Below are 21,669 nucleotides of genomic sequence, written 5' to 3'. Positions count from 1 at the left end.
GAATTCTACCAAAACTTTAGGGAAAAGCTAACACTTAGGTGGCAAGAATACACAGAAGAACTGTACAAAAAAGATCTTCACGACCAAGATAATCATGATGGTGTGATCACTCACCTAGAGCCAGACATCCTGGAATGTGAAGTCAAATGGGCCTTAGAAAGCATCACTATGAACAAAGCTAGTGGAGGTGAAGGAATTCCAGTGGAGCTATTTCAAATCCTGAAAGATGATGCTGTGAAAGTGATGCACTCAGTACGCCAGCAAATTTGGAAAACTCAGCAGTGGCCACAGGACTGGAAAAGCTCAGTTTTCATTCCAAGCCCAAAGAAAGTGAAAGTGAAAGTGAATACCGCACAATTGCATTCATCTAACACACTAGTAAAGTAATGCTCAAAATTCTCCAAGCCAGACTTCAGCAATATGGGAACCGTGAACTTCGAGATGTTCAAGTTGGTTTTAGAAAAGGCAGAGGAACCAGAGATCAAATTGCCAACATCCGCTGGATCATGGAAAAAGCAAGAGAGTTCCAGAAAAACATCTCTTTATGCTTTATTGACTATGCCAAAGCCTTTGACTGTGTGGATCACAATAAACTGTGGGAAATTCTGAAAGAGATGGGCGTACCAGACCACCTGACCTGCCTCTTGAGAAATCTGTATGCAGGTCAGGAAGCAACAGTTAGAACTGGACATGGAACAACAGACTGGTTCCAAATGGGAAAAGGAGTATGTCAAGACTGTATATTGTCATCCTGCTTATTTAACTTCTATGAAGAATACATCATGAGAAATGTTGGGCTGGAAGAAGCACAAGCTGAAATCAAAATTGCCAGAGAAATATAAATAACCTCAGATATGCAGATGACACCACCCTTATGGCAGAAAGTGAAGAACTATAGAGCCTCTTAATGAAAGTGAAAGAGGAGAGTGAAAAAGTTGGCTTAAAACTCAACATTCAGAAAACGAAGATCATGGCATCTGGTCCCAACACTTCATGGGAAATAGATGGGGAAACAATGGAAACAGTGTCAGACTTTATTTTGGGTGGTTCCAAAATCACTGCAGATGGTTATTTCAACCATGAAATTAAAAGACACTTACTCCTTAGAAGGAAAGTTTTGACCGACCTAGATAGTATATTCAAAAGCAGAGACATTACTTTGCCAACAAAGGTCCGTCTAGTCAAGGCTATGGTTTTTCCTGTGGTCATATATGGATATGAGAGTTGGACTGTGAAGAAAGCTGAGCACCGAAGAATTGATGCTTTTGAACTGTGGTGTTGGAGAAGACTCTTGAGAGTCCCTTGGACTGCAAGGAGATCCAACCAGTCCATTCTAAAGGAGATCAGCCCTGGGATTTCTTTGGAAGGACTGATGCTAAAGCTGAAACTGCAATACTTTGGCCACCTCATGTGAAGATTTGACTCATTGGAAAAGACTCTGATGCAGGAGGGATTGGGGGCAGGAGGAAAAGGGGATGACACAGTATGAAATGGCTGTATGGCATCACTGACTCGATGGACATGAGTTTGGGTGAATTCTGGGAATTGGTGATGGATACGGAGGCCTGGTGTGCTGCAGTTCATGAGGCCACAAAGAGTCAGACACCACTGAGTGACTGAACTGAACTTAAGTGATCCTACTCAAATTCTTCAGAAAACTGCAGAGGAAGATAAACTCCCAAATTCATTCTCTGAGGTCACTATCACCCTAATTCCAAAACCAGACAAAAATGCCACAAAGAAAGAAAACTATAGGCCAATATCGCTGATGAACATAGACGCTAAACTCTTCAACAAAATTCTAGCAAACAGAATCCAGCAACATATTAGAAAAATCATACATCATGACCAAGTGGGTTTTATTCCAGGGATGTAAGATTTCTTCAATATTTGTAAATCAATCAATGTGATATACAAAATTAATAAATTAAAATATAAAAAACATATGATTATATCAATATATACAAAGAAAGCCTTAAAAAAAATACAAAATCCATTTATGGTAAAAAACTCTCCAGAAAGCAGGCATAGAAGGAACATACCTCAACATAATAAAAGCCATATATGATAAACCCACAACAAACATTATCTTCAATGGCAAAAAATTGAAAGTATTCCCCCTAAGATCAGGAACAAGGCAAGGGTGCCCACTCTCACCATTACTATTCAACATAGTTTTGAAAGTTTGAGTGACAGCAATCACAGAAGAAATGGAAATAAAAGGAATCCAGATGGAAAAAGAAGAAGTAAACTCTGTTTGCAGATGACATGATTCTCTACATAGTAAACACTAAAGACATCACCAGAAAATTACTGAGGCTAAGAAATGAATGTAGTAAAGTTTCAGGATACAAAATTAATACACAGATATCCCTTGCATTCCTATACATTAACAATGAGAAAACAGAAAGAAAAATTAAAGAAACGATCCCATTCACCATTGCGATGAAAAGAATAAAATACTTAGGAGTAAGTCTACCTAAAGAAAAAAAATACTTATATATAAAAAGCTATAAAACACTGATGAAAGATATAAAAGATGACAAAAATAGATGGAGAAATACACTGTGTTCATGGATCAGAAAAATCCACATAGTGAAAATGAGTATAGTAGTGAAAATGAGTATAGTACCCAAAGCAATCTATACATTCAATGCAATCCCTATCAAGCTCCAGTGGCAATTTTCATAGAACTAGAACAGATGATTTAACAACCAAAAAGTTGGCTTAAAGCTCAACATTTAGAAAACGAAGATCATGGCATCTGGTCCCATCACTTCATGGGAAATAGATGGGGAAACAGTGGAAACAGTGTCAGACTTTATTTTTCTGGGCTCCAAAATTACTGCAGATGGTGACTGCAGCCATGAAATTAAAAGACGCTTACTCCTTGGAAGGAAAGTTATGACCAACATAGATAGCATATTCAAAAGCAGAGACATTACTTTGCCAACAAAGGTTCGTCTAGTCAAGGCTATGGTTTTTCCTGTGGTCATGTATGGATGTGAGAGTTGGACTGTGAAGAAGGCTGAGCGCCAAAGAATTGATGCTTTTGAACTGTGGTGCTGGAGAAGACTCTTGAGAGTCCTTTGGACTGCAAGGAGATCCAATCAGTCCATTCTGAAGGAGATCAGCCCTGGGATTTCTTTGGAAGGAATGATGCTAAAGCTGAAACTGCAATACTTTGGCCACCTCATGTGAAGAGTTGACTCATTGGAAAAGACTCTGATGCTGGGAGGGATTGGGGGCAAGAGGAGAAAGGGACGACAGAGGATGAGATGGCTGGATGGCTTCACTGACTCGATGAACGTGAGTCTCAGTGAACTCCAGGAGTTGGTGATGGACAGGGAGGCCTGGTGTGCTGTGATTCATGGGGTCGCAAAGAGTTGGACACGACTGAGCGACTGATCTGATCTGATCTGATGGAAATACAAAAGAATCTTGAATAACCAAAGCAATCTTAAGAAAGAAGAATGGAACTGGAGGAATCAACACGACTGACTTCAGACTATACTACAAAGCTACAGTCATCAAGACAGTATGGTACTGGCACAAGCCAGAAATATAGATCAATGGAACAAAATAGAAAGTCCAAAGATAAATCCACACACCTATGGACACCTTATCTTTGACAAAGGAGACAAAAAAATAAAATGGAGAAAAGACAATCACTTTAACAAGTGGTGCTGGGAAAACTGGTCAACCACTTGTAAAATAATGAAACTAGAACACTTTCTAACTATATGCAAAAATAAACTCAAAATGGATTAAAGATCTAAATGTAAGAACAGAAGCTATAAAACTCCTACAGGAAAACTTACACAAAACACTCTCTGACATAAATCACAGCAGATTCTCTATGACCCACCTTCCATAGTAATGGAAATAAAAGCAAAAATAAACAAATGGGACTTAATTAAACTTAAAAGCTTTTGTGCATCAAAGGAAACTGTAATAAAGGTGAAAAGACAGCCTTCAGAGTATGCGTAAATAATAGCAAATGAAGCCACTGACAAAGAACTAATCTCAAAAGTATATAAACAACAATACCAGAAAAATAAATGACCCAATCCAAAAATAGGCCAAAAAATATACAGACATTTCTCCAAAGAAGTGATTCAGATGGCTAATAAGCACATGAAAAAATGTTCAACATTACTCATTATCAGAGAGTTGCAAATCAAAACCACAATGAGGTACCATCTCATGCTGGTCAAAATGACTGCTATCAAAAGTCTACAAACAATAAATGCTAAAGAGGGTGCAGAGAAAAGTGAACCCTCTTACACTGTTGGTGGAAATGCAAACTAGTACAGCCACTTTGGAGAACAGTGTGGAAATTTCTTAAAAAACTGAAAATAGATCTTCCATACAACCCAGCAATCCCAGTGCTAGGCACACACACTGAGGAAACCAGAATTGAAAGACACGTGTACCACAATGTTCATCATAGCACTGTGTACAATAGCTAGGACATGAAAGCAACCTAGATGCCCATTGGCAGAAAAAAATGGATAGGAAATCAGTGGTACATATACACAAAGGAATATTAGACAGGTGTTAAAAAGGACACATTTGAATCATTTCTAATGAGGTGGATGAAACTAGAACCTATTATTCAGTGATATAAGTCAGAAAGAAAAACACCAATATAGTATATTAATGAATATATATGGAATTTAGAAAGATGGTCACCATGACCCCATATGTGAGACAGCAAAAGAGACACAGATATAAAGAACAGACTTTTGGACTCTGTGGGAGAAAGCGAGGTGGGGATGATTTGAGAGAATAGCATTGAAACATGCATATTACCATATGTGAAATAGATCACCAGTCTAAGTTTGATGTATGAAACAGAGCACTCAAAGCTGGTGCACTGGGACAACCCAGAGGGATGGGATAGGGAGGGAGGTGGGAGGGGGGTTCAGGATGGGGGTATACCCGTGGCTGACTCATGTCAATGTATGGCAAAAAACTAAAATATTGTAGTTAGCCTCCAATTAAAATAAATTAATTAATATTTTAAAAGTTGTTGTTCTATTACCAAGTCATGTCCAACACTTTGTGACCCCATGGACTGCAACAGGCCAGGCTTCCCTGTCTCTCACCATCTCCCAGAGTTTGCCAAAGTTCATGTCCATTGAATTGGTGATGCCATCCAACCATCTCATCCTCTGTCACCCTCTTCTCCTTCAAGAGAAAAGGCAGTAGTTACCTACAAGGAGACTCTTAAAGTATCAACAGCTTCTGAAGAATCTTTTTTTTTTTTGGTCACAGGGGACTGGTAAAACATATACAAAGAGATGAAAGGAAAAAACCTTGCACCCAAGACTACTGTATCCAGGAAAACCATATTGCAACCATAGTGTGATGTCCCTTCACACCTGTCATAATGGCTACCATGAAAAGGACAATATCAAGTGTTGTCAAAGATGTGAAGAAAAGGGAATATTTGTGCACTGTTGGTAGGGTTGTAAACAGGCAGAGTTGCTATGGAAAAGAGGATAGCGTTTCCTTTAAAAAATAAAAATAGAACTGCTGTATGATCCAGCAATTCCACTACTGGGTATTTATTCAAAGGAAACAAAAACACTAATCTAAAAAGATATATGTACTCCAATGTTCATTGCATTGAATGACCAGGATTTGCAAGCAACCTAGAAAGTCCACTGATAGGTAGATAAAGAAGATGTTTTATATATATACATGCAATATGAACTATAACCAAGCCATAAAATATGAAACATTTCCAACAGCATAGATGTGTCTAGCATGTATTATTTTAAGTGAAGTAGGTAAGATAGAAAAAGACAAATGCCACATGATTTCACTTATTTATGGAATCTAAAAATAAAACAAAATCAAAGGAAAACAGTCTCATATGGATACAAAAAATTAATGAGTTGTTGCAAGAAAAGATGAGGGGGTTGGCAAGGTAGATACAGGGGATTTAGAAGTACAAACTCCAGTTATGTAATAAAGAAGCCAGGGGGATGTAATATACAGCATACAGAATATGGTCAATAATATTGTAATAAATTTGATATGGACAGATTGCTACTAGACATACTGGTAGTCATTTTATAATGTATGTAAAAGTAAAATCATTTTGTAGCCCATTTGAAGCTAACATACTGTTATACATCCAACATTTCAATAAGAAATTCATTTCAAAAAGGATGAAGGGGCATACTGAACAAGTAGTAGTAGCATTGTGTTTATGGAGACAAATAGCTTGCAAGTTCCAAATATTTGTCTGTTTTAAAATCCTTTAACTTGTTCCGAGTATTCTTTTTGTTTAATTCTTATTTTAAAATCCAAAGTAATATTTGATTGTATTAATATTTTTAATTTAAAGATTATATTTGTACTTTACTCTTTGACCTCTGTACTTCATACAGAAAATACTGGATGTTCTCAACCACCTCAAATAGACCATGGAACCATTAACTCATCTAGCTCTGCAGAAGAAAGGAGAGAAATACATGAACAAAGGCTGTATGCACATGGCACGAAGTTAAGTTATACTTGTGAAGAAGGCTTCAAGATATCTGAAAATAATGTGATAATATGCCACATGGGAAAGTGGAGCTCTCCACCTCAGTGCGTAGGTGAGGACACTAGGCAAACCAAACTCTATTTTCAGTATCATTCATTAAACTAATCAATTGTCATCAAAGTCATGAGACTTGATCCTTTAGATTTCTAAATGCATCAAGTAACATCTGTTTATGGGTCATTAATATATGAAAATAAAATGTATATATTTATATGTTAAATAAAATTTGACATATAAAATTAATCATTTTTCTAATTGAAAATTTGTTTCTTCTATATAGAATCACTGTTCAATCTGGCAATTATTTTGTATTAACACTGGATGTGCACTAAAATTAAACCTAACTATTCATATTAGTAAACCTATTTATATTCCTATCAAGTTTCAAAAATATGTCGTATGTCTTCCCTAAAATATCCCTTTTAATTTCTTACAATATCTAGTACTTTTCCTGAGTTGATGTTTGGAGTCTCAATGTGTTTTTCTTTTATTACTCATGATTGATTAGAGAGCACTGATGGTTTCTGTCATATATTGATAATTTCTGTTTCAAGTTCTTGCTCAAGTGGACACACACCAGAATGGTGATTTTAGGAAAAATTTGTGCACTTTGCTCCCATATCATGGAGGTTCCTGTATAATCATTTATTATTTTCAAGTTAAATTACCAAATATATTGACCAGTTCAGTTCAGTTCAGTCACTCACTCATGTCCAACTCTTTGTGACCCCAAGAATTGCAGCACACCTGGCCTCCCTGTCCATCAGCAACTCCTGGAGTTCTCTCAGACTCATGTCCATTGAGTCAGTGATGCCATCCAGCCATATCATCCTCTGTTGTCCCCTTCTCCTCTTTCCCCCAATCCCTCCCAGCATCAGGGTCTTTTCCAATGAGTCAACTCTTCCCATGAGGTGGCCAAAGTACTGGAGTTTCAGCTTTAGCATCATTCCTTCCAAAGAACACCCAAAACTGATCTCCTTTAGAATGACTGGTTGGATCTCCTTGCAGTCCAAGGGACTCTCAAGAGTCTTCTCCAACACCATAGTTCAAAAGCATCAATTCTTTGGTGCTCAGCCTTCTTCACAGTCCAACTCTCAAATCCATACATGACCACTGGAAAAACCATAGCCTTGACTCTACGGACCTTTGTTGGCAAAGTAATGTGTCTGCTTTTGAATAGGCTGTTGACCAGTACATCAAGTTAAATTTCAAAATTAGCAAAACATGAAATCAATTTTTTTTCATTTCTTCCCAGGAATTCCTTGTGGAATTCCACCTTATATTCTGAATGATGTTGTATCTCACAATAAAGACAATTACCAATATGGAGAAGAAGTTACTTACAAATGTAATGAAGGATTTGGAACTGATGGACCTGCATCTATAAGATGTTTAGGAGGGGAATGGTCTTGTTCACAAGATTGTATAAGTATAGTGTTTTCCCTTTTATTCTTAAGCTGACAAATATCTTTTAATTCAAAGCAAAAATGGCACAAATATGAAACTAAACAGTAATTCTATAATTTAACAAGGTATCTATGGAAAGTTCTAAATTCTGGTAGAGAATTAATAACCCTAGAAATAATAAAATGAAGTCTGTCAGTCGTGTCCAACACTTTGTGACTCCATGGACTGTAGCCTAACAAGCTCCTCAGTCCATGGAATTCTCCAGGCAAGAATACTGGAGTGGGTTGCCATTTCTGTCTCCAGGGGATCTTCCCGACCCAGGGATCGAACCCAGGTCTCCTGCATTGTAGGCAGACTCTTTACCATCTGAGCTACCAGAGAAAGTTTGATTTGTTGTTGCAGTTAATTATTCAGTCATTTCTGGCTCTTTGCAACCTCATGGACTGTAGGAAGCCAGGCGTCCCTGTCCTTCACTGTCTCCTGGCGTTTGCTTAAACTCATGTCCATTGATCTGGTGATGCCACTCAACCATCTCATCCTTTGCAGTCCCCTTCTCCTCCTATCCTCAATCTTTCCCAGCATTAGGGCCTTTTCCAATGAGTTGGCTCTTTGTATCAGGTGACTTCCCTGATGGCTCAAATGGTAAAGCATCTGCCTACAATGTGGGGGACCTGGGTTCAATCCCTGGGTTGGGAAGATCCTCTGGGGAAGGAAATGGCAACCTACTCCAGTACTCTAGCCTGGAAAATCCCATGGACTGAGGAGCCTGGTAAGCTACAGTCCGTGGGGTCTCAAAGAGTTGGACACGACTGAGCGACTTCACTCAGTTTCACTTTCACTTTCATCAGGTGACCAAAGTATTGGAGCTTCAGCTTCAGCATTAGTCCTTCCAATGAATATTCAGGATAGATTTCTTTTAGGGTTGACTGGCTTGATCTTGAAGTGCAAGGGACTCTCAAGACTCTTCTCCAGCACCACAGTTCAAAAGTATCAATTTTTTGGCACTCAGGCTTCTTTATTGTCCAAATCTCAAATTCGTCCATGACTACTGGAAAAGTCATAGCTTTGACTAGGTGGACTTTTGTGGCAAAGTGATGGCTCTGCTTTTCAATACGCTCTCGAGGTTTGTCATAGCTTTTCTTCCAGGGAGCAAGCACCATTTAATTTCATGGCTGCAGTCACAAACTGCAGTGATTTTAGAACCCAAGAAAATGAAGTCTGTCACTGTTTTCATTTTTTCCCCATCTATTTGCCATGCAGTGATGGGACCAGGTGCCATGATCTCCATTTTCTGAATGTTGAGTTCTAAGCCAGCATTTTCAGTCTTTTCTTTCACCTTCACCAAGAGCCCCTTTAGTTCCTCTTTACTTTCTGCCCTTAAGGTGGTGTCATCTGAGGCATAGTTGAGGTTATTGGTATTTCTCCTGGCAATCTTAATGCCACCTTGAGCTTCATCCAGCCAGGTATTTTGCATGACATATGCTGCATATAAGTTAAATAAGCAGGATGACAATATACACCCTTAAAGTACTCTTTTTCCAATTTTGACCCAGTCAATTGTCCATGTACAGATCTAACTGATACTTCTTCACCCACATAGAGTTTTCTCAGGAGGAAGGTAAGGTGGTCTGGTATTCCCATCTCTTCAAGAATTTTCCACAGTTTGTTGTGATCCACACAATCAAGGGCTTTAGCATAGTCAATGAAGCAGAAGTAGATGTGTTTCTGGAATTCCCTTGCTTTTTCTGTGATCCAATGGAGGTTGGCAGTTTGATAACACTAACTAAATTATCTCAGTTTCACATCATTTAAGGTGCAGTTTGAACATCCTCTGATATACATCACAGATTTCAGGTCTCTGTTCTGGTACTATGGCTGAACTCTGCTCTTATCACTACCCAATTTGCTGTTTTTTTTAATCAATCATTTCTTTGTAATATGAAATTTTCTAAGACATTTAACATAACGCAAGGTAACATATTTTGATAAAGGCAAAAATAGAAACATTCATAATTTAGATGAGCTGTCATCTGAGAATTTAAATTTGAGAAGTATGGAGCTCTACATCTTAGAATGTCACCATTCCCATGTTGTATTTTTGATAATATAGAGACAGTCAATGTGACTAAATCAAGATTTCTGACACTTGTCTCTAGGTATAAGAGAAATGCTGTAAATATTCATTGGTTTGATATGTAACTATTTATTTTCTGGAATATAATCAATGGTGGCTATGAATCTTTAAGGATGTACTAAACAAATGCATATTCTTTTTCTTTCAGGCACAAATTGTGTTAACTTGCCCACCTTTGAGGATGCTGTACTCATAGATAGGGAGAAGGATTTCTATAGGTCAGGAGAACAAGTGGCTTTTAAGTGTCTATCATATTATCAGTTGGATGGACCTAATACTATACAGTGTATTAAGAGCAAATGGATAGGAAGGCCAGCATGTAGAGGTACTTTGGTAAACTTTTAAGATTTATATAAGTATCTGAAGTAATATAATGTAGAAAATTGCCTCCACTATCATTAAATGGACATAGATTACTTTTAGGCCAGGTCAAAAGCAGTTTGTGCCTAAACATAAAAAGAGATGGACTTGTGTTCAAAGTGTTTGGTGTTGTAGCCTGATAGTTCTTAAAGCACAGTCCTGGCAGAGCATTCTCAGCACATTCTGTAAACTGTTAGATATACAAGTAGATTCACAGGCTCACTCAGACTTGTTGAATCTAAACCTCTGGGGCTGCAACTCTGATAATGTCTTGATGATTCCCAAGGAATTCTGTGTATATTTCAGTTTAGGACCCATGGCTACAGCCTCTTGTAGTTACAGCTTCTTCATCCCCTGAATCATATGAGGAATGCACATAATAGATGGTGGTGTCCTTAGCATTTGCCCCAAAATATCATTAAAATATAGTTTTCTAAATTTACACTTTATTTTTCTATTATATTTCCAGATCTTCTGTTCAAATCTTTAATTAATCATCTTCTCCTTGCAACTATAGTATTCTTCAGAGTGTGTTAATTCTTGATCAAGTCCCTAAAGAAGAACCTACTGTGTTTATTTTCTGAAAGGCCCTAAAGTTATATCTCATAAACAGGATGAATGTAAACCAAATCTTGATGTCAAATGATATTTTTATTATGTTTTGCTTATGGTTGATAAATTCATTTTGAATTTATATACGTTATAGTTTTTTTTTTTTACTAACCTCAAAAAGAGATTTCCAGGAAAACTCTTCTTTTCAGTGCCCTAAAAATTGTGTATCACTTTTCTAGTGAAGTATAGGGGAGAGAATTAAGGTACAGAAGTTTAATTCCTGCTGAAAAATATTGCTTTATTTCCTTTCCCTTAACCTTACCTATAAACTGATGACAATTAGCAGTCTTTCATGACAGATTAACTGTTGAATCAAAACAACCATGGAATATATTTGACATCCTATTTCCTCCTTGCTGTTCATGATGATCATTATATTAGAGATACTTTTTTATCTTTCTATTCAGATGTTTCCTGTGTGAATCCACCTCAAGTGGAAAATGCTATTATACACAATCAGAAGTCTAGATATCAGAGTGGTGAGAGAGCACGTTACGAATGCATTGGGAATTATGACCTTTTTGGAGAGACAGAAGTCATATGTTTGAATGGAATTTGGACAGAACCACCTCAGTGTAAAGGTAGAGTATCTTACTCACCCTGTCCACCCAATTTAGAGAATATAATAACAAGATATATTGAATCAAAATTAGGATGAAGTAGCCTTTCTGGAATAATTTTTAGTTGCAAAAAAAAAAATGTTGAAAACCCAGTTCTTTTGTGGTCTTAATATGTAGTCTAACATGTTTATTGTATGACAGCGTTGACCAGATTTGAGCAGTTGGAATCATGGGACATTTCCTGTCTTAAATCATTAAGATAGTCAGTTGTTTTCTGAAGATAAGTGTGTAAAAGATACCATAGTTACATTTAACAGCCCAAGAAATTCCACTTTGAGACATGGAATAAGCAGCTGATCACAAAATCTGACATAGATGTGGGCAGCTGTACCTATGGATGATATTTAAAGAAAGGTTGCTAGCTGAGTTCCAGCAGAGCTATTTAAAATCCTACAGGATGATGCTACAAAAGTGCTACACTCATTACATCAGCAAATTTGGGAAACCCAGCAGTAGTCACAGGAGTGGAAAAGGTCAATCCTCACCAATTCCCAAGAAGGGCAGTACTAAAAAATGTTCAGATCACCAGACAATTGCAGTCATCTCCCATGCTAGTAAGGTTATGTTCAAAATCCGCAAGTTAAGCTTGATGTGAATAGCTGATTAATTGGAAAAGACCCTAAACTGGGAAAGGTTGAAGGCAGACAGAGAAGAGGGTGACAGAAGGTGAGCTATTTGGGTGACATCACCGATTCAATGGACATGAACTTAGGCAACTCTGGGAGAGGTCAGGGACCTGGAAACGTGGCATGAGCAGTCCATGGGGTCACAAAGTAGTAGACATGACTTGGTGACTGAACAATAACTAGCTGAACTCATTCAGGAAATGAGTGTACACATAAAAATAAAGAGTCTGAACTTGGTACTGGGACACTTCAGTGTTTAGAGATAAGCCAGGATGGGAATCAAAACCAAGAAGTACATTCAGTTCAGTTCAGTTCAATCGCTCAGTCATGTCCGACTCTTTGAGACCCCATGAATCACAGCACGCCAGGCCTCCCTGTCCATCACCAACTCCCAGAGTTCACTCAAACTCATGTCCATCGAGTCAGCGATGCCATCCAGCCATCTCATCCTCTGTCATCCCCTTCTCTTCCTGCCCCCCATCCCTCCCAGCATCAGGGTCTTTTCCAATGAGTCAACTCTTTGCATGAGGTGGCCAAAGTATTGGAGTTTCAGCTTCAGCATCAGTCCTTCCAATGAACACCCAGAACTGATTTCCTTTAAGATGGACTAGTTGGATCTCCTTGCAGTCCAAGGGACTCACAAGAGTCTTCTCCAACACCACAGTTCAAAAGCATCAATTCTTTGGCACTCAGATTTCTTCACAGTCCAACTCTCACATCCATACATGACCACTGGAAAAAACATAGTCTTGACTAGATGGACTTTTATTGGCAAAGTAATATCTCTGCCTTTCAATATACTATCTAGGTTGGTCATAACTTTCCTTCCAAGGAGTAAGTGTCTTTTAATTTCACGGCTGCAATCACCATCTGCAGTGATTTGAGAGCTCCCTAAAATAAAGTCTGACACTGTTTCCACTATGTCCCCATCTATTGCAATGAAGTGGTGGGACCAGATGCCATGATCTTCGTTTTCTGAATATTGAGTTTTAAGCCAACTTTTTCACTCTCCTCTTTCACTTTCTCAAGAGGCTTTTTAGTTCCTCTTCACTTTCTGCCATAAGAATGGTGTCATCTGCATATCTGATGTGATTGATATTTCTCCCAGCAATCTTCATTCCAGTTTGTGCTTCTTCCAGCCCAGCAGTTCTCATGATGTATTCTGCATATAAGTTAAATAAGCAAGGTGAAAATATACAGCCTTTTCTTATTTGAAACCAGTCTGTTGTTCCATGTACATTACCACTTCTAATTTTTCAAGTTAACTTTTTCCTGGTGTGTAATTTTTGCAATCTCCACTTGAACATGTTTTCATGTTTGAAGATACTTTTTTTTTAGACAACATACAGCTGATTGTTGTTTAGGTGTCTACCCTGCCATTTTCAGGTTTTTAATTGATGTATTTAGGACCATTTATATTTACAGTGACTTATTAACTATTAAGGACAGTCTGCCATTTTCTTCTTTGTTTTGTGTGTGTTTCCTTCAATTCTCAACGTTTTTCTTTTCTTGACTTCCTTGGGGATTTTTGAACATTGTAAAATAATTTGACTTGGATCTGCATTGTTTTTGAGTATATGTCTTTGCATGGTTTTCTTAGTCTCTCTAGGTATTAAGATACACATATGTAGTTTATCCGGAGAAGGCAATGGCACCCCACTCCAGTACTCTTGCCTGGAAAATCCCAGGGACTGGGGAGCCTGGGGGGCTGCCGTCTTTGGGGTCACACAAAGTCGGATACGATTGAAGTGACTTAGAAGCAGCAGGCAGTTTATCACTCCCTACTGTTGCTGACATTTTACCACCTCAGATAAAATGTGAAATGCTTACTTCCATTTAGATTTATTAGTTCTCTCCACATTTTTAACATAAATGTCTGTAGTACCCTCTCTATGTACATTGAGCACCATATCAGATGACAATTTTGCACAACTGTAATAAAATCAACAGGGAAATCATACTCTTATTATATTTAACCTTAAAAAAAAATATCAGGCTGGAAAAAGCACAAGCTGGAATCAAGATTGCCAGGAAAAATGCCAATAACCTCAGATACACAGATGACATCACACTAATGGCAGAAAGCAAAGAGGAACAAAAGAGCCTCTTGATAATGGTGAAAGAGGAGATTGAAAAAGCTAGCTTAAAACCACATTCAAAAAACGAAGATCATGGTAATGGGATCCATCACTGTATGTCAAAAATGGGGGAAAATGGAAACAGTGACAGACTTCATTCTTTTCAGCTTCACAATCACTGTAGATGCTGACTGCAGCCATGAAATTAAGACTCCTTGGAAGTAAAGCTATGAAAACCTCGACAGCATGGTAAGAAGCAGAGACATCACTTTACCAACAAAGGTTCATATTGTCAAAGTTATGGTTTTTCAAGCAGTAATGTATGGATGTGAATGTTTGACCACAAAGAAGGCTGAGTACCAAAGAATTGATTTTTTGAACTGTGGTGCTGGAAAAGACTCTGGAGAGTCCCTTGGACTGCAAGGAGATCAAGCCAGTGAATCCTAAAAGAAATCAGTCCTGAATATTCATTGGAAAGACTTATGCTGAAGCTGAAGCTGAAGCTCCAGTATTTTGGCCACCTGATGAGAAGAGCTGACTCATTGGAAAATAACCTGATATTGGAAAAGATTAAGCACAGAGGAAAAGGGACATCAGGGGATGAGATGGTTGGATGGCATGATCGACAGAATGGACATGACTTTGAGCAAATTCTGGGAGTTAATGAAGGACCGGGAAGCTGGGCTTTCTACAATCCATGGGGTTGCAAAGAGTCAGAAACAATTGAGCGACTGAACAACACAACAGGAACTGATTATGATGTATCTTGACATTAAGTTTTTTGGCTCCATCCCATTTGGAATTCACTGAGCAGTTTTAGTATGTAATTGTTGTTTTTGGTTAGTCACTAAGTCATATGCCGTATTGGAGAAATTATCAGCCATTATTTTAAAAAAAAGTTTTGGAGTGTATTTCCTATGCAGTATAGTGTTAGTTTCACTGTACATCAAAATGAATGTACATTTACACGTACATATACACATTTCCCCATTCTTTTGGATTTCCTTTCCATTTAGACCATCAGAAAATGATCGCATAGGGAAGTCAGCCATTATTTTTTTTTTTTTTTTTATCTCTTATTCTTTATTTTCAACTTCATGTTCAACCTTCTTTGCTATCCTCCCACAGGTCCTTGAAGCTATGTCTGTTTTTTGTTTTTTTTTTTCAGTCTATTTTCAAGGTTAGTTAATATTCAAACTTATTGATCATTCTGCCATCCACAATATATTGTCAATCCAAGTGGTTTTCTAATAATCTATTTTCTAGTTCTACCAATTGGACTAGATATTTAAAAACCATCATCCAATGATTTCAATATCTGTGTCATCTCAGTGTTGTCTTCTGTTGATTGCTATTTCTCTTTTGAGGTTTACCTGGTCTTTGGTCTGATAAATGATTTTCAACTGTATTCAGACACTTGAGTTTTATATCTTGGGACTAAGGATGTTATTGGACTCCTTCATTAATCAGGCCTCCACAACTGCCATGTAGGGTGCAAGTCCAAGGTTCTCACTTGGCCTCCTCTGACACCAGGAGAAAGGGCAGAGGTTTCTTCTTCGCTCATTCAGTTCAGTTCATTTCAGTTGCTCAGTCATGTCCAACTCTTTGCGACAACATGAATTGCAGCACGCCAGGCCTCCCTGTCCATCACCAATTCTGGGAGTTCACTCAAACTTATGTCCATCGAGTCGGTGATGCCATCCAGCCATCTCATTCTCTGTCGTCCCCTTCTCCTCCTGCCCCTAGTCCCTCCCAGCATCAGGGTCTTTTCCAATGAGTCAGCTCTTCGCATGAGGTGGCCAAAGTATTGGAGTTTCAGCTTCAACATCAGTCCTTCCAATGAACACCCAGGACTGATCTCCATTAGGATGGACTCTTTGGACCTCCTTGCAGTCCAAGGGACTCTCAAGAGTTTGCTCATTATGTGGGTGGAAATGTGAGCTGCTTACTTGGACCCTGTAGATCAAGGCATGGAAAGAATTGGTCTGAGGTTTCTGCCATTGTGTGTCTAGACGAAATTAGTCCAGTTCAGTTGCTTGGTCATGTCTGACTCATTGCACCTCCATGGACTGAAGAACACCAGGATTTCCCATCCATCACCAACTCCCAGAGCTTAACTAACCTCATGTCCATCCAGCCAGTGATGCCATCCTACCATCTCATCCTCTGTTATCCCCTTATCCTTCCACCTTCAATCTTTCCCAGTGTCAGGGTTTTCTCTAAAGAGTCAGTTCTTTTCATCTGCTGGCCAAAATATTGGAGTTTCAGGTTCATCATCAGTCCTTCCAATAAATATTCAGGACTGATTTCCTTTAGGATTGACTGGTTTGATCTCCTTGCATTCCAAGGGACTCTCAAGAGTTTTCTTCAACACCACAGTTCAAAAGCATCAATTTTTCGGTGCTCAGCTTCCTTTATAGTCCAACTTTCACATGATGACTGAAAAATTCATAGCTTTCACTGGGTGGAATTTTGTTGGCAGACTAATGTCTCTGCTTTTTGATATGCTGTCTAGGTAGGTCATAACTTTTTTCTGAGGAGCAAGTGTCTTTTAATTTCATGGCTGCAGTCACCATCTGCAGTGATTTTGGAGCCCCCCAAATAAAGTCTCTCACTGTTTCCATTGTTTCACCATCTGTTTGCTATGAATTGATGGGACCAGATGCCATGATTTAGTTCTCTGAATGTTGATTTTTAAGCTAACTTTTCCACTCTCCTCTTTCACTTTCATTAGGAGACTCTTTAGCTCTTCTTCACTTTCTGCAATAAGGGTGGTGCCATCTGCATGTTTGACGTTGTTGATATTTCTCCTGACAATATTGATTCCAGCTTGTGCTTCATCTGGCTTGGAATTTTGCATGATGTACTCTGCATAGAAGTTAAGTAAGCAGGTGACAGTATACAGACTTGATGTGCTCCTTTCCTGATTTGGAACCAGTTTTTCTTCCATGTCTGATTCTAACTGTGGCTTCTTGACCTGCATACAGATTTCTCAAGAGGCAGGTCAGGTGTTGCTGCTGCTGCTGCTAAGTCGCCTCAGTCGTGTCCCACTCTGTGCGACCCCATAGATGGCAGCCCACCAGGCTTCCCCGTCCCTGAGATTCTCCAGGCAGGAACACTAGAGTGGGTTGCCATTTCCTTCTACAATGCATGAAAGTGAAAAAATAAAGTGAAGTTGCTCAGTTGTGTCCGACTCCTAGCGACCCCATGGACTGCAGCCCATCAGGCCCCTCCGTCCATGGGATTTTCCAGGCAAGAGTGTTGGAGTGGGTTGCCATTGCATTCTCCACAGGTCAGGTGTTACCATCTATTTAATTTCCACAGTTTGTTGTGATCAACACAGTCAAAGGTTTTGGTGTAGTCAATAAAACAGAAGTGGATTTTTTTGTGGACCTCTCATGCTTTTTTGATGATTCAACGGATGTTGGCAATTTGATCTCTGGTTTCTCTGCCTTTTCTGAATCCAGTTTGAATATCAGGAATTTCATGGGTCACGTGGTGTTGAAGCCTAGCGTGGAGAAGTTTGAGCATTACTTTACCAGCGTGTGAGATGAATGCAATTGTATGATAGTTGGAACATTCTTTGGGATTACCTTTCTTTGGGATTGGAATGAAAATTGACATTTTGCAGGCCTTTGTTCCCTGCTGAATTTGCTGGCATATTGAGTGCAGCACTTAAAGAGCATCATCTTTAGGATTTGAAATAGCTCAACTGGAATACCATCACCTCCACTAGCTTTGTTCACAGTGATGCTTCCTAAGGCCTACTTGACTATTGTATTTTAGGATGTCTGGCTCTAGGTGGGTGATCACACCTTTGGGGTTATCTGGATCATGAAGATCCTTTTTGTATAGTTCTTCTGTGTATTCTTGCCACCTCTTCTTAGTATCTTCTACTTCTGTTAGGTACATACCATTTTTGTCCTTTATAGTGCCCATCGTTGCATGAAATGTCCTTGGTATGTCTAAATTTCTTGAAGAGATCTCCAGTCTTTCCCATTCTATTATTTCCCTCTATTTCTTTGCACTGATCACTGAGGAAGGCTTTCTTATCTCTCCTTGTTACTATTTGGAACACTGCATTCAAATCATTTTATCTTTCCTTTTCTCCTTTGCCTTTAACATCTCTTCTTTTCTCAGCTATTTGTAATGCCTCTTGAGGCAACCATTTTGCCTTTTTTATGTTTCTTTTTATTGGGGATGATTTTGATCCCTTCACCCTGTACAAAGTCAGGAACCACTGTCCATAGATTCTCAGGCATTCTGTCTTATCAAATCCCTTGAATCTATTTGTCTCTTCCACTCTAATTGTAAGGGATTTGATTTAGGTCATGCCTGAATGTCTAGTGGTTTTCACATCTTTCTTCAATTTAAGTATGAATTTGGCAACAAGGAGTTCATGATCTGAGCCACAGTCAGGTCCCAGTCTTGTTTTGGCTGACTGTATAGAGCTTCTCTACCTTTGGCTGCAAAGAATATCATCAATCTGACTTTGGTATTGCCATGTGTAAAGTTTTCCATGGACATTTGGTGATGTCCATGTGTAGAGTTTTCACTTGTATTATTGGAAGAGGGTGTTTGCTATGACCAGTGTGTTCTCTTGGCAAAACTCTGTTACTCTTTGCCCTGCTTCATTTTGTACTCTTAACGCCAAACTTGCCTGTTAGTCCAGGTATCTCGACCTCCCACTTTTGCATTCCAGTCCAATATAATGAAAAGGACATCTTTTTGATTGTTAGTTCTAGAAGTCCTTGTACATCTTCAGAAAACCATTCCACTTCAGCTTCTTTAGCATTACTGTCCAGGGCATATACCTAGATTACTGTGCTTGTCAATGGGTTTGGCTTGGAAATGAACATCAATCATTATGTCATAATTGAGATTGCATGCAAGCACTGCATTTCAGACTGTTTTGTTGACTATGATGGCTATTCCAATTCTCAGGGATTCTTGCACAAAGTAGTAGATATACTGGTCACCTGAATCAGATTCACCCATTCAAGTCCATTTCACTTTGCTGATTTTTAAAATGCCGATGTTCACACTTGTCATCTCCTGTTTGACCACTTCCAATTTGCCTTGATTCATGGACCTAATATTCCAGGTCCCTATGCAATAGTGCTCTTTACAGCATCAGACTTTACTTCGATCACCAGTCACATCCACAGTTGGATGTTATTTTTGCTTTTTCTTCATCTCTTCTTTCTTTCTGCAATTATTTCTCTGCTGATCTGCATACTGGGCACCTCCCCACCTGAGGAGTTCATCTTTCAGTGTCATATCTTTTTGCCTTTTCATACTGTTCATGGGGTACCCAAGGCAAGAATACTGAAGTGGTTTGGCATTCCCTTCTCTAGTGGCCCACATTTTGTCAGAATCCTCTGCCATGACCCATCCAATTTGAAGGCCTTATACAGCATGGCTCAGAGTTTCATGGAGTTCTACAAGGCTGTTGTCCATGTGATCAGATTGGTTAGTTTTCTGTGACTGTGGTTTTCATTCTGTCTACCCTTTGATGGTTGAGGATAACAGGCTTATGGAAGCTTCCTGATGAGAGAGACTGACTCAGGGTAAAACTGGGTCTTGGTCTGATGGAAGGGGTCATGCTCAGTAAATCTTTAGTTCAATTTTCTGTTGATGGGTGGAGTCATGTTCTCTCCCTGTCTTTTGACCTGTGGCCAAACAGTAGTGGAGATAAGGAAGATACTGGTGACCTCCTTCAACAGGTCTTATGCATGCACTGCTGCACTCAATGCCCCCAAACCTGCAGCAGGCCACCGCTAACCCATGCCTCTGCTGAGGACTCCTGGACACTGATGAGCAAGTCTGGGTCAGTCTCTTGTGGGGTCACTGCTTCCTTCTCCTGGGTTCTTTTGTGCACAAGGCTTTGTTTGTGCCCTCTAAGAAACTGTTTCTGCAGTCCTGTGTAGGTTCTGGCGGCTCTGTTGTGGGGTTAATTGCAGCCTCCTCCAAGAGGGCTTATGCAATACCCAGGTCTACTGCACCCAGAGCCCCTGCCCCTGTAGCAGTGCACTGCTCACCCATACTTCTGCAGGAGACACTCAGACACAATTCTGGCTTAGTCTCTGTGGGGTCTCTGGGTCCTGGTGCACACAAGAACTTAGTGTACACACTTAGTGTAGTATTTCTAGACTAATTCAGTATTGTGAAAACTGTATCTTGCTAGGCTACTCTTTTCCGGGCCTTTTCTTAAAGAGATCAACTGCTTCATGAGACTTTTTTTCTTTCTGAACTTGTATTATTTCTGGGTTGCTGTCTCTGTGGCCCACTCAGGGTACATAGAGGGCAAAATGAAAACCCCAAAGACTCTCTTCAGTGTAACTCTTTGAATCCCAAGGTCCCTAAGCAGATTGACTTACTACTTTTTTCACAGTCTCCTGTGTTGGTTTTTATAATATGCTCAGGTCCTTTATTTGGCAGAAGGAATACCTAGCAGATGCTATAAGCACAAATATTTTTACCTCATCTTGTCCAGAAATGGAAGCCAAAGTTTCCTTTCACAGACATTACAACATGTTGTATAAAAAGGTAATTTTTTTTTTTATCTTAGCTATCCATCTTTCCTGCATATACTCTGAAAGAAAACATGTTTGAACATCAGGACACTGGAAAGCAGACATATTTGTTAAAGTACTATATGTGCTTCCATGGTGGTAAAATAGGTCTTAAAATGTGTATTTCTGATTTAGTGATTAAAATTCCTTCTATAAATCATTTCTGTCATCAGAAATCTTAAGTTTTGGTATGACATATTTGGCTGCATTTTTATTTTATTTGTTTAAAACTGTAGGAGTTGTCTTTGAATAAAGCAAACACCATTATTGTTTAGACTCTCAAGGAAAATGTGGGCCTCCTCCACCAATAGACAACGGAGACATTACCTCACTCCTGCAATCAGTATATCCTCCAGGATCGATTGTTGAGTACCGGTGTCAGGCCTACTATGAACTTCGGGGAAACAGAAACGTAGTATGTCGGAATGGAGAGTGGTCAGAACCACCAAAATGCTTAGGTAAATGCTTTAAACTTCTCTTGGATCCTGGGATAATCCTTGTACACAGCATAATGTTTAACTGTTTATAATAGAGTTTTTATGGATTAAATAACAACCAGTTAATGCTTGCACACCAAGGATTAATCTCTGTATATAGAAATAAAGTTAGAAAATTTCATGTTCAAGCAACAAATGGCTCCTTTATGAAAGCTCTTCATATGATAACTGACATTATGAATCTTATAACATTTAATG

The 21,669-nt window shown here is 38.9% G+C and overlaps 2 protein-coding genes across 2 annotated transcripts in view; both read left to right on the top strand.

Annotated features, from left to right (window-relative positions):
* The window catches only part of LOC109570108 (complement factor H-like), a 377,373-nt gene that overhangs the window by 241,956 nt on the left and 113,748 nt on the right, over positions 1-21,669 (top strand). The window lies entirely within an intron of this gene.
* Positions 1-21,669, top strand: part of LOC109570441 (complement factor H-like) — a gene marked incomplete at its 5' end in the record, with an annotated part of 113,299 nt that overhangs the window by 91,014 nt on the left and 616 nt on the right. Inside the window, 3 exon segments of the mRNA XM_070767691.1 lie at positions 6,405-6,614; positions 11,483-11,656; positions 21,250-21,432. Coding sequence (XP_070623792.1) covers positions 6,405-6,614; positions 11,483-11,656; positions 21,250-21,432 — 567 coding nt within the window.

The sequence above is a fragment of the Bos indicus genome, chromosome 16 (assembly GCF_029378745.1).
Source record: "Bos indicus isolate NIAB-ARS_2022 breed Sahiwal x Tharparkar chromosome 16, NIAB-ARS_B.indTharparkar_mat_pri_1.0, whole genome shotgun sequence".
Lineage (NCBI taxonomy): Eukaryota > Metazoa > Chordata > Mammalia > Artiodactyla > Bovidae > Bos > Bos indicus.
Note: the sequence above shows the minus strand (reverse complement) of the source record. Positions and strands in the feature narration are given on the sequence as shown.